This window comes from Felis catus, chromosome A3 (genome assembly GCF_018350175.1).
Source record: "Felis catus isolate Fca126 chromosome A3, F.catus_Fca126_mat1.0, whole genome shotgun sequence".
Taxonomy (NCBI): domain Eukaryota; kingdom Metazoa; phylum Chordata; class Mammalia; order Carnivora; family Felidae; genus Felis; species Felis catus.
The window spans coordinates 114,241,686-114,255,000 of record NC_058370.1 but is presented as its reverse complement, the minus strand read 5'-3'; the positions used below and the strand labels follow the sequence as shown (position 1 = coordinate 114,255,000).

The 13,315-nt window shown below is 36.4% G+C and overlaps 1 protein-coding gene across 4 annotated transcripts in view; it reads left to right on the top strand.

Moving 5' to 3' along the window:
* SLC30A6 (solute carrier family 30 member 6) overlaps positions 1–13,315 on the top strand; it is a 51,588-nt gene that overhangs the window by 21,809 nt on the left and 16,464 nt on the right. For 2 of the 4 annotated variants that reach the window (XM_011281136.4, XM_011281137.4), the window contains 5 exons: positions 8,545–8,625; positions 9,216–9,251; positions 10,170–10,264; positions 12,202–12,250; positions 12,555–12,674. In XM_011281136.4, the coding sequence (XP_011279438.2) occupies positions 8,545–8,625; positions 9,216–9,251; positions 10,170–10,264; positions 12,202–12,250; positions 12,555–12,674 (381 nt within the window). Of the gene's footprint in view, positions 1–8,544; positions 8,626–9,215; positions 9,252–10,169; positions 10,265–12,201; positions 12,251–12,554; positions 12,675–13,315 lie in introns of those variants that run through there. The other 2 variants (XM_019827704.3, XM_045054712.1) reach the window with 2 other exon arrangements.

Genomic DNA, 13,315 nt, shown 5'->3' with positions numbered 1-13,315 from the left:
ATCGGACAAAGGGCTAGTATCCAAAATCTATAAAGAGCTCACCAAACTCCACACCCGAAAAACAAATAATCCAGTGAAGAAATGGGCAGAAAACATGAATAATAGACACTTCTCTAAAGAAGACATCCGGATGGCCAACAGGCACATGAAAAGATGTTCAGTGTCGCTCCTTATCAGGGAAATACAAATCAAAACCACACTCAGGTATCACCTCATGCCAGTCAGAGTGGCCAAAATGAACAAATCAGGAGACTATAGATGCTGGAGAGGTGTGGAGAAACGGGAACCCTCTTGCACTGTTGGTGGGAATGCAAATTGGTGCAGCCGCTCTGGAAAGCAGTGTGGAGGTTCCTCAGAAAATTAAAAATAGACCTACCCTATGACCCAGCAATAGCACTGCTAGGAATTTATCCAAGAGATACAGGAGTACTGATGCATAGGGGCACTTGTACCCCAATGTTCATAGCAGCACTCTCAAGAATAGCCAAATTATGGAAAGAGCCTAAATGTCCATCAACTGATGAATGGATAAAGAAATTGTGGTTTATATACACAATGGAATACTACGTGGCAATGAGAAAAAATGAAATATGGCCTTTTGTAGCAACGTGGATGGAACTGGAGAGTGTGATGCTAAGTGAAATAAGCCATACAGAGAAAGACAGATACCATATGGTTTCACTCTTATGTGCATCCTGAGAAACTTAACAGGAACCCATGGGGGAGGGGAAGAAAAAAAGAAAAAAAGAGGTTAGAGTGGGAGAAAGCCAAAGCATAAGAGACCGTTAAAAACTGAGAACAAACTAAGGGTTGATGGGGAGTGGGAGGGAGGAGAGTGTGGGTGATGGGTATTGAAGAGGGCACCTTTTGGGATGAACACTGGGTGTTGTATGGAGACCAATTTGACAATAAATTTCATATATAAGAAAAAAAGAAGAAGAAATAATACATATGTGTGTATACATATACATATGTATGTGTACATATATATAATATGTATATCTGTATATGTATATATACATATAATGGAATATTACTCAGCAATCAAAAAGAATGAAATCTTGCCATTTGCAGCAACATGAATGGAACTAGAGTGTATTATGCTACGTGAAATAAGTCAGAGAAAGACAAATCTATGATTTCACTCATATGTGGAGTTTAAGAAACACAGTAGATGAACATAAAGGAAGGGAAGGAAAACTAAGACAAAAACAGAAAGGGAGGGATGCCTGGGTGGCTCAGTTGGTTAAGCATCTGACTCTTGACTTCAGCTCAGGTCATGGTCTCATGGTTTGTGAGTTTGAGCCCCATGTCAGGCTCTGCACTGACAATGTGGAGCCTGCTTGGACTTCTCTCTCTGCCCCTACTCTGCTTGCTCTTTCAAAAAAAATAAGTAAACTTAAAAAAAACAGAAAGGGAGGGAAACCATAAGAGACTCTTAAATACAAAGAACAAGCAAGTTGCTGGAGGAGTGTTGGGTGGGGGAATGGGCTAAATGGGTGATGGGTGTTAAGGAAGACACTTGGGATGAGCACTGGGTGTTTTATGTAAGTGATGAATCACTAAATTCTATTCCTGAAACCATTATTACACTATATGTTAACTAACTTGGATTTAAATAAAAATTTTTTAAAAAGTTTGGGTGGTGGGGTTATTGTGATAAAATGTGCATAGCATAAAAGTTACCATTTTAATCATTTTCAGGTGTACAATTCAGTGGCAGTACCTTCACAGTGTTGTATGAGCAATGCCATTATTTCCAAAAATATTTCCTCTTCCCAAACAAAAACTCATATCCACTTAACAGTAACTCCCTATTTCCCTATCTCTCAGCCCCTGGCAACCACCATTCTACTTTCTGTGTTTATGAATTTGCCTCTTCTAGGCACCTCACATAAATGGAATCAAACAATATTTGTCCTTTTGAATATGGCTTATTTCACTTAATGTTTTCAAGTTTCATCTGTGTTATAGCATAGATCAGAATTTCATGATTTCCTTAAGTTGAATAATATTCTATTGTATGTATATATCACATTTTGTTTATTCTGTTGATGGACATTTGGGCTGTATCCACCTTTGGGCCATTGTGAGTCATGCTTTTATAACAATTGGTGTACAAATATCTGTTTGAATCCCTGCTTTCAGCTCTTTTGGGTATATACTCATTCCTGGATCATATTCTGTGATTCCATGTTTAATTTTTTGAGGAACCACCATATAATTTTCCACAGAAGCAGCACCATTTTATATTCCCACCAGCATCCTCACCAACACTTGTCATTTTTCTTTTTCTTTTTAAGTTTTTAAAATTCTAATGTAATTAGCATACAGCATTATATTAGCTTGAGGTGTACAGTATAGTGATTCATAATTCTGTATGTTACCAACTGCTCGTCACAGTAGTATGCTCTGGAGTGCCTGGGGACTCAGTTGACTCACTGTCTCTATCTTGATTTTGGCTCAGGTCATGATCTCACAGTTCATGAGATCAAGCTCTGTGTCGGGTTCTGTGCTGACAGTGCAGAGCCTGCTTGGGATTTTCTCTCTCTCTGTCTCTCTGTCTCTCTGTCTCTCTCTCTCTCTCTCTCTATTATTTGCAAATATCTTCTCCCATTGAAAGAAGAATTTAACTTTCTGGCCCTCCCCTGTGCATGCTCTCTCTCTCGGTCTCAAAATAAAAAATAAACATTAAAAAAAAACAATAAGTATACTTTTAATTCCCTTCACCTATTACACCCGTGCCCACCCCCCCTTGCCCTCCGGTAACCATGTTTATTCTTTGTATTTAAGAGTCTATGTTTTGTTTTGTCTCTTTTTCTTTGTTTAGTTTCTTAAATTCTACATATGCTACTTATTTCATTTAGCATTATACCCTCTAAATCCATCTATGTTGTTGCAAATGGCAAGGTTTTATTCTTTTTTACGGCTGAGTAATAATCCATTGTGTGTGTATACACACACATACAATACTGTTCTTTATGCATTCATCTATTAATAGATCCTTGGGGTGCTTCCATATTTTGACTCTTAAGTAATGCTGCAATAATCATAGGGGTACATGCACCTTTTTAAATTCGTGTTTTTGTAGTCTTTGGGTAAATATCATATAGTAATTTTATTTTTAATTTTTTTTTTCTCTTTTTTTAAAAATTTTTTTCAACATTTATTTATTTTTGGGACAGAGAGAGACAGAGCATGAACGGGGGAGGGGCAGAGAGAGAGGGAGACACAGAATCGGAAACAGGCTCCAAGCTCTGAGCCATCAGCCCAGAGCCTGACGCGGGGCTTGAACTCACGGACCGCGAGATCGTGACCTGGCTGAAGTCGGACGCTTAACCGACTGCGCCACCCAGGCGCCCCTATTTTTAATTTTTTGAGGAACCTCCGTACTGTTTTTCACAGTGGCTGCACCAGTTTGCATTCCCACCAACAGTGCACAAGGGTTCCTTTTTCTCCACATCCTCAACAATACTGGTTGTTTCTTGTGTTTTTGATTTAAGACATTCTGACAGGTGTGAGGTGATTGTGGATTTGATTTGCATTTCCCTGATGATGAGTGATGTTGAGCATCTTTTCATGTATCTGTTGGCCATCTGTGTATCTTCTTTGGAGAAATGTCTGTTCATGTCTTCTGCCCATTTTTAATAGGAAAAACATTTTTTTGATGTTGTATAAGTTCTTTATATATTTTGGATACTAATCTCTTGTTGGGTATATTATTTGCAAATATCTTCTCCCATTGAAAGAAGAATTTAACTTGGCAAAGAAACTTGGACCAAACTTACCCATCTTCTCTACCATACCATTCATTGGGAATATTCTTTTGAACAAAATCAAGTTTTGTTTACTTCAACAATGGGGCAAAGTAAACATGAAATTTTCATGCAAGATGAAGATATTCATAAGTGTCACTAAAATTTGATAGCGTTGGACTGTTGCTATGATATTTGGTTTTAAGGTACATATAGATATCTCTATATGGAAATCTGTGACTCTGAGTTAAGGCTTTTGGTTGTAAGTGACAAAAATCCAATTCAAACTAGTATCGAGGGAAAATGGGAACTTTTGTAATTTATGTAACCAGAATGTGGGAAGACTGAGGTAACTGGCATAGGGACTAGCACACTTAGGACCCTTGTCTTTCTCTTACCTCTAAGGCCCACTTTTCTCTGCATGTCAGGTTTAGTTTCTCATACGATGTTTCCCCACCATACTAGAATAACTCCTAGCAAGACGTTAACTTGAAATTTCTTAACTACATCCTAGATAAGGAAAGATGCTTCCCCAGTGCTAGTAAAGAAAATCATGGGAAAGAACTATTGATTGGTCCAGCTTGGAACAGATATTAGTCTCTAGATCAGTTACTGTGGCCAGGAGACCAGGTTAAGCAAGGACATGATAGCTCCCACTTACTTAGACTGAACAAGAAAGGAGGGAGCAATTAAACAATAAAATTAACATCCAAGTATAATTGTCAGTCACATAGCTTGAACTATCACCTATATATATATTTTTTAATGTTTTTATTTTTGACAGAGAGAGAGACAGAGCATGAGTGGGGGAGGGGCAGAGAGAGAGGGAGACACAGAATCCGAAGCAGGCTCCAGGCTCTGAGCTGTCCTCACAGAGCCCGACGCAGGGCTTGAACTCACAGACCACGAGATCATGACCTGAGCCGAAGTCGGACTCTCAACCAACTGAGCCACCCAGGCGTCCCTACTATCTATATTTAATAATTCCAAACTCCAGTTCTCTAGCCCTAAGATCTGTCTTGTTTCAGACTACCTTCTTGACAGCATCACATGGATATCTATTTGGTGCCTTAAACTTTGGCTAGAATTCTTATTTTCTTCCCTAAAAACCTGTTCCTCTGCAGTTTTTCCCATCTTAGTTAATACCACCACTCATTTGCTCAAGCAAAATTTTTAGTCTTCTCCTATTCCCCACATTTATCCATCAGCAGGTTTTTACGGGGTAACCTACAGACACATCCAGAATCTGTCCTGACCCGCATTTCTATCTCAACAGCTACCGTCGTAACTAAGCTACCTTCATTTCTTATCTTTATCAATGTCCAGTCTCCTAATTGGTCCTCATGCCTCTCCTCTTACCCCCCTGTAGACCATTATCCATATAGCAACCAGAGTGTTTTCCATTTTATTTTTTATTTTAGTTTAGCTTAGTTATGTTTATTTTATTTATTTATGTTTAAGTAAGCTTCACATCCAGCATGGAGCCCAACTCAGGGCTTGAACTCACAACCCTGAGATTAAGACCTGAGCTAAGATCAAGAGTTGGATGCTTAACCAACTGAGCCATGCAGACACCCCATAGTGTTTTCCTTTTTAAACTTAAATCATGCTATCATTTTCCTTATAACCACCCAGTTATTTGCTGTCATACTTACAATAAAATCCTGACTCTTTTCTCTAGTTTACAAAGTTCTTAGATGAGCTAGTCTCTGCCTACTTCTCTTCAAGTTTCTACTTTCATGCCCTATATACCACACAGTCTTTCTTTCTGTAATTTGTGTACAGCTCATATATTCCTGCTTAGGTCTTTTGTACAAGCTATTGTCTCTCCTTGAAATTCTCTTCACTTCATCTTTGCAGGATGTGCTCCATCTTGTTACTCGAATCCTAATATCACTAAATGCCAATGCCATTAAGTAACTGGGCCCAATCTGAAATAGATTCTAAAATAGATCACCTGGTTAGCCTCTTTCCATGTCAGACTACTATTATTCTCTGTATAGCATTTACCAGAAGTTATAAATTGTTATTCTGTCTCCCTCCTTAAAATGTAAATTTTGGGGCACCTGGATGGCTCAGTCAGTTAAGTGTCTGATTTTGGCTCAGGTCATGATCTCACAGTTTGTGAGTTTGAGCCCCATATCACGCTCTCTGCTGTCAGCCCTGAGCCTGCTTCAGATCCTCTGTCTCCCTCTATCTGCCCCTCTGCTCTTGTATGCTCGCTCTCTCTGCACCCCCCCAAATAAATTAAAAATACTAATAAAATGCAAATTTCATGGTAGCAGGGGCCAAATCTTGTTCTTATATCCTTGTACAGTTTGGTGAATTTTAATAAATGAATATACGTGTATAACTACTACCTAGATCATGATATAAAACTTTACAAGTCCCCCCAAAAAGCCCCCCCCTCCTTTTTTTGAGTCAGAGTCCAGTCCAACAGAAATAATCAGTGTTCTGACCGCTGTTCTTTGCACATTATTGTTGCCTGTCTGGAGGCACATTAATGGGATTACAGTATATACTCTCCTATAATAGTGGTTCATTCTGGTCCATTGCTCTCATATCCCATTATATGAATATACCACAATTTCTTTTTATGTTCAACTATTGAAAGGCATTTAGGTGATTTTCAGCTTTTAGCTATTATAAATAAAGCTATTTGTGAATATTCTTGTACATGTCTTTTGGTATACATGTGTATCCCTTTATGTTGGATATGTATCTTTGAGTGAAGTTACTCAGTCATAGGAATTGTATATGTTCATTGTTGGAAGATAAGGTAATACCAGTTTTCTAGAGTGGTTTTACCAGTTTACTCTTTCACTGGCAATATTAGAGTTCTGGTTGCTTCATGCCTATACCAACAGTTGGTATTGTCTTTTTATTTTTTAAGCCATTCTAGGGTATGTAGTTGTGTCTTTTGGTTTTAAATTATTATCCTGATGACTAAATGAACACTTTTTCATATTACTGACTTTTTCATATATTTCTTAGTCATTCAGATTACCTTTTTTGTCAGGTGCATATTAAAATGTTTTACCCATTTTTAAATTGGGTTACCTTTTTTTTATATTGATCTGTAGAGTTCTTCATATATAAATAACTTTTCCCATGAATGAAAAGTTTTTTTATTTCAATAAGTTCAACTTACCAATTTTTCATGGGTTGTACTTTTTGTATACTTGTCAAGAAATCTTAGCCAGCTCCGAGGTCATAAAGATACTCTACTATTAGCTAGAAATCTTGTTGTTTGACCTTTCACATTTAACACCTACAGTCAAACTGGAATTCATTTTTGTATATGGGTTGAGGTAGAGGTCAGGGCATATTTGTTTTTATTTGGCTGTTCAACTGATGAAACATTTATTGGAGGAAAAGTTAATCCTTTTTCTCCTGCCTTTATGTGCTACCTTTTTCATAAACTAGGTGACTATGAATGTGTGATTCTATTTCTGGATTTTCTTGTCTGTTCAATGTCAATATTTGTCTATTCTTGCATTAGTACTTTGCTATATTAACTACAGTAGTTTTGAATAGTTTTGAAATACATCTTGACATCTAGTGGTGTAAATCTTCCAGCTTTGTTCTTCTTCGGATTGTCTTTGCTTTCCTTCACCCTTTGCGTTTCCATATATGCACTTTAATATCAGTTTATTAGTTTCCACAAATAACATTTACATACTGCATTTACATACTGTTTTTTATACTCTTTTATAACCCACTCTTTTCATTTATATCTTTCCATGTCAATAAATACATTTCTGTTATATTTTTAATAATAGGTTGTTGTTGATTCCAGCATTTTTCCCCTTTAAAAACAGCAATGAGATCAGGATCCTTAATTATTTTATTGTCTTTACTGAAGATGTCTAATTCCTTGAGAAATTATAAGCATTTATACTTATCACAAATATTGAATGCCATTAAACTGTTGTGGGAAAAACTAAGATGAATATGATTACAGACCTTGGCCTTGAGCTTACAATTTAGGGATTATAAGGCATACACATAATTAACTGCAATTATTTGCTTCAGTGAGAGACCATATAATAAGTGGTTAAAATCATGAACTGTGGAACTAGAGTGCCTGAGTTTGGAAACCTCACTCCTCCACTTGCTAGCTGTATGACTCTAATAAGTTACTTTTCCTTTTTATATTTCAAGTTCCTTATCTCTTTTTCTTTTTTTTTAAAGTGGATAGAGTAACCTTCATAAGGTGTTGGGTGGTTTAGAAGAAATTGTATGTTAAGCACTTTGAGCAGTGGTCTAACATAAGATGGGTCAATCAAGTGTTACCTGTTATTGTGATAATAATTATTTCCAGAAAAATAACAGCTATAAGTAGGTCCTAGGAATAGGTGTTGTACATATAGGCACTTTTTTTTAATCTGTGATAATCATTGTTTATCTTCATTCTAGAAAATCTGTAGTCTGTTCTAACAGTGTTTGGCTTAGGGCGCCTGAGTGGCTCAGTCGGTTGAGCGTCCGACTTCGGCTCAGATCATGATCTTGCAGTCTGTGAGTTCGAGCCCCACATCGGGCTCTGTGCTGACAGCTCAGAGCCTGGAGCCTGCTTCGGATTCTGTGTCTCCCTCTCTCTCTGCCCCTCCCCTGCTCATGCTCTGTCTCTCTCTGTCTGAAAAATAAATTTAAAAACATTAAAAAAAATTAACAGTGTTTGGCTTATAGTAGACACACAAAAAATTTAGTATGTGATAAATGAATGAAAATGTGTTCTGGAGATACTGGTGTATGAATTGTGCTGATCTAATTAATTTTCTTGTTTCAGATTTGAAAGATTAGAAGTCTTGGCTGTATTTGCCTCCACAGTCTTGGCACAACTGGGAGCTCTCTTTATATTAAAAGAAAGGTACGTTTGTTTTATATGTCACTTCACTGTAAATTCCACCTTTGGCAACATGAAAGAATCCAGTGAGACACATTTGGTTTAAAGGGTATACAAATTAAGATGAGCAGTGCTGGAGTTTTGATAGGATGTCCTCTTCATTTTTCAGACTTTTCTCCCTTCTTTTCACCCTCCTTTTATTACCTAATTTGATGCTACTAAATCCTGGGCAGGTATGAAGGAAAGGGGTTCAGTCAGACATGTTTTAATGCTTGGTATAAACCCATTGGAAAAAGTTTGGTGGGGAAGATTGATACTACATATGGAGGATAATTTGTAAGTCTTGCCTGATCACTGCTAATAATCAACAGTTGGTTATCATATTAAAAGATTTTGTTCAGGGCGCCTGGCTGGCTCAGTTGGAAGAGCATGTGACTCTTGATCTTGGGGTCATGAGTTTGAGCCCCATGTTAAGTGTAGAGATTACTTACACAAATAAACTAACTTAAAAAAAAAAAGATTTTGTTCACTTATTAGATTAATTCTATATTTAATAAAGCTTTTTAATTTCATAATTTTTAGAACTAATTTAATACATTTTTTCTTTCTTTTAGTGCAGAACGCTTTCTGGAGCAGCCCGAGATACACACGTGAGATTTTGCTTTTGACATAACATAATTTACTATTATGTTTGATCCCCAGTTATTGAGAGGTACATTAAGAATAATGGTTACTTTGGCCAGTCATAGGTCAGAGTGTGGCAATATACATTTCACTGATAATTCACAAACAAAATCCCCCAATTCCAAGACTCCTTCTCAGCCTTAACTGTTCCCAAGTCCTTATGTTTTTATATTGCACAGGAAGGCCTTTGTACTCTGGCTTTAGGTCCCTCGTTATTTCCAGGCCTAAATCAACACATAAACTAGCCATGTTGGTCTTCTATGATTTAAAATTTGATGCCCAAAATCTTTTAGTAGCACCTTTAGAAAAGATAAAATTGAGCCAGGCTGGCTCAGTCAGTTAGATGTCTGACTCTTGATTTCAGCTCGGGTCATGATCTCACAGTTCTTGAGACTGAGCTCTGCGTCAGGTTCTGCAGAAAGCATTGAACCTGCTTGGGATTCTCCCTCACCCTCTCTCCCTCTGCCCCTCCCCTGCTCACTCTCTCTCTGAAAATAAAAAAATAAACATTAAAGAAGTTAAAAAAAAAAAAAGATAAAAGTGTAATTGTCTACTACAGAGTTGCCAAATACATGGACTTTTTCTGTTTTGACCAGTTTAATTCAGGATACTCTGACCTGCCTAGTATCTTGTAAACCATATACCATTGCATTTATATAAATTTATAACAGCAATTACCTGTAGGAAGATACTGTTCATGCTGAGAGTCCGTTTTTGTCCTGTGTAAGATGGAACTCGAAAGCAAGTTCAGAGCCTGGTTCCACAAATCCCAAACCACTGCAGCAGATGACTCTCCCTTCCCATCTCCTAGTCTGTCTGCATGCTGAAATTACGTGTTGCTATTACCAAGAAAAAATAATGGTAAATGTTATTGTTCTTTTTAGGGGAAGATTATTAGTTGGTACTTTTGTGGCTCTTTCCTTCAACTTGTTCACAATGCTTTCTGTTCGGAATAAGCCTTTTGCTTATGTCTCTGAAGGTATGATTTTTATTTACCATTAATAAAAAATCCAATTCATCTCTCATAAAAACAAGTCCTGTGTTTGTTTTATTAACTCACATCACCTAGAAAGCTTATCCTGAAGAGAAGAGAGAACTATCCTAGAGGTTCTCAGGTCTTTTCTGAGTAGAGAATTACAAAACAAAATCTTATTAGTTCAAGCTTTAAAAGAACGTATTACTTTAAAATGAGCAGAACTGACATATATTAAATTATATGTGATGAAAAATTACATTTGCCAAATAACATGAGTGGGATTTTAGATGTGTCACCTACTTAGAAAAAATCTATTGCACACATTTTGGAAACATCAGTATACTTCAGATGGTTGATATGCTCTTTGCAAATAATTGTATTCTGTTAAGTAAGTTCCCAGGAACTTCTCTGTGTCAATGGTGGATGGGCATATATTATAAAGTAGCATATATATTTTGAAATATTCTTTTATTTTCAAGTCTTTAAAAATTTAGAGTGTTATTTCTCTTCAGTAGTTAAAATTATTGTCATTTTTTGGTAATTTCCATGTTCTGGATTCCCACTAACCCACAAAGGGTTAAACACTGATTGGTGGAGAAGTGAGGTAAAAATAAAAGTGGGCTGTGTGCACAGACCCACACTTTGAAGCAAAGATAGGAGAGGATCTTTTTACTCCACTGACTTGAACACTAAGACAATCAAGAGAAGAAAGTTTTCTAAATTTCCCATTCAAATTTAAACACCTTCGTGAATATTATGAAGCGTCAGTTGTATTTGTATGAATTAAAGTTTTAGAATTACTGCATGAACTAGAAAATATGGTATTTGTGATGTCCAGAATTATTTTGAAAAGAAAAGCATAAGTTATTAAAATAGCATAATGTTCACTCTAGAGATTTTAAGAAGGTACAAAGATTTAGAAATTATCTCTCCATAAAGATGAGAAAGATCCAAGTTTTCCTTTTATAAATAATGCTACAATCTGCTTTCTGATATCACATTTCTTTTATGCATCTGTGAGTCTTCTTCAGGATGAATTCCCAGAGAAATTATAAATGGGTTAGAAATATAATATCTTTCAAGTCATTGATATATATTGTGCCAGACTTATTTCTGGAAAGGCTATCTAGTTTATGTTTTCATTAGCTGGATATTAAAGTTCCCAGAAACATTAATATTTGTGACATTAGTTGAAATTTGAGTGAAAGATAATACTGAGCACTTTCTGTCTACCAGACACAATGCTAAACTCTTTATCTAGATCAGCCCATTTAATTCTCCCTATAACCACATGAGGTAAATAATTTTATTATTTTTATATTACACTGAGGCACTGAGAGATTAAATCACTTGCCCAAAGTCAAATATCTAGCTAAGAGCTGGGTTTTAAGTCAGATATTCTGGCAATAGAGTCTGCTCTTAACTGCTCTACAATATGGCTTTTGTATAACCTCGCCAGTCTTTTTTACATCATGTTACACATGAAAAAGTGAGTATTTCTATAATCCTGAGACAAATGTAAAAGGATGTTTGAGCCTGGGGGCTACTTGTTCAGGAACAGTAACTGGCAGGTTTCTGCATGTAGCCAGATCCCCTACCTGGCCTTTCTGAGAGCTGGGGAAATTAAGAATTGGTATACCTATAACCCATTCTCAGCACACTGGTTAGGAAGTTCTGCTTTACATTTAAAGAGCCTTTAAAATTAATAGTACACTGACATATGTAATTCCTCCAGGTCAGTGATATAAATAGTTGAAACTGCTTTTGCTTTATTATCTTGAAGGTATAAAAGAGGGAAAAAGTCTAGATTTAAGTAGCATGTCCTTTTTTAAAATGTTATACAGTCATTACAAAACTTAACTTTTAAATTAAGGAAATCAAGTATTTCTGGTAGTGGTTTATTTTTCTATATAGGTAATTTACGTGTTTTCTTCTTAAAGCTGCTAGTACGAGTTGGCTTCAAGAGCATGTTGCAGATCTTAGTCGAAGGTAAGATGTTATGTGGGGTTTCATGATACACATAATTTCAAAGGGATGTACAAGAAATGCATCTGTCATGGGAACTTACATTATTCATTGCTGAGGTTGCTACATGAATCTCACAGATCACACTTACTCGCCTTTTACTTATTGATGACATAAGATACCTTTACGAGTAAGAGGACTTTGTTCCCACATCCTCTTTGCTTTCTATAAGACCTATGGTACTAAAATACAAGTTATCTTTCACAAGATTTCCATCAGTATTACATTGAGGTCTGCTAACGAATACTCTTTGTTTGTTTCTTCATAGCCTGTGTGGAATTATTCCAGGACTTAGCAGCATCTTCCTTCCCCGAATGAATCCATTTGTTTTGATTGATCTTGCTGGAGCATTTGCTCTTTGTATTACATATATGCTAATTGAAATTAAGTAAGTAGTTTTTATTGCTGTCAAGTGGTTCCATTTTGGGGGCCTGACTTTTAAAGGCATCTGTGGGGTAGGTAAGGATTATGCTTACAGCATGTTTGCTTATGGCCTGTGTAGCTTTGGTCAAGTCTTGTCCTTAAGTATCTTCATCTGAAAAATTAAGGGGTAGGATTCAATAAGTATTTTTCACCACAGTCTATAATTCAGACTGGAAAACTACTTAAAGTCCCTACTGCTGACTTGGTGAGTGAAACAGAGAAGATGACCATGACAGAAGAGGACAGAAGATGACAGATAAGCCATGGCTACTATTTCTGAGAGAAGGAAGGGGAAGTAGGTATGAAAAAAAAATTTTTTAAGTCAAGCCTTAAAAAAAAAAATAAGAAAAAGGAAAAAAATAAATAAAAGGCAAAATTTTTAGGAAGTATACTTTATAGCTGCTTTAACCTTCCCTAGCATCTTATGACATGTGATTCTTCAACTACCTACCCTTTAAATATTAGGGTTTACTAGAATTGGTCCTTAATTATTCTTTTTCCTATTTTTCATACTCTTCTGGAAGATTACATTCAATTACTCGTTTTTATTTACCACCTCTGTGAGTTTCCCAAACCATTATTTCTAGTCCAGATGTCTATTGAATT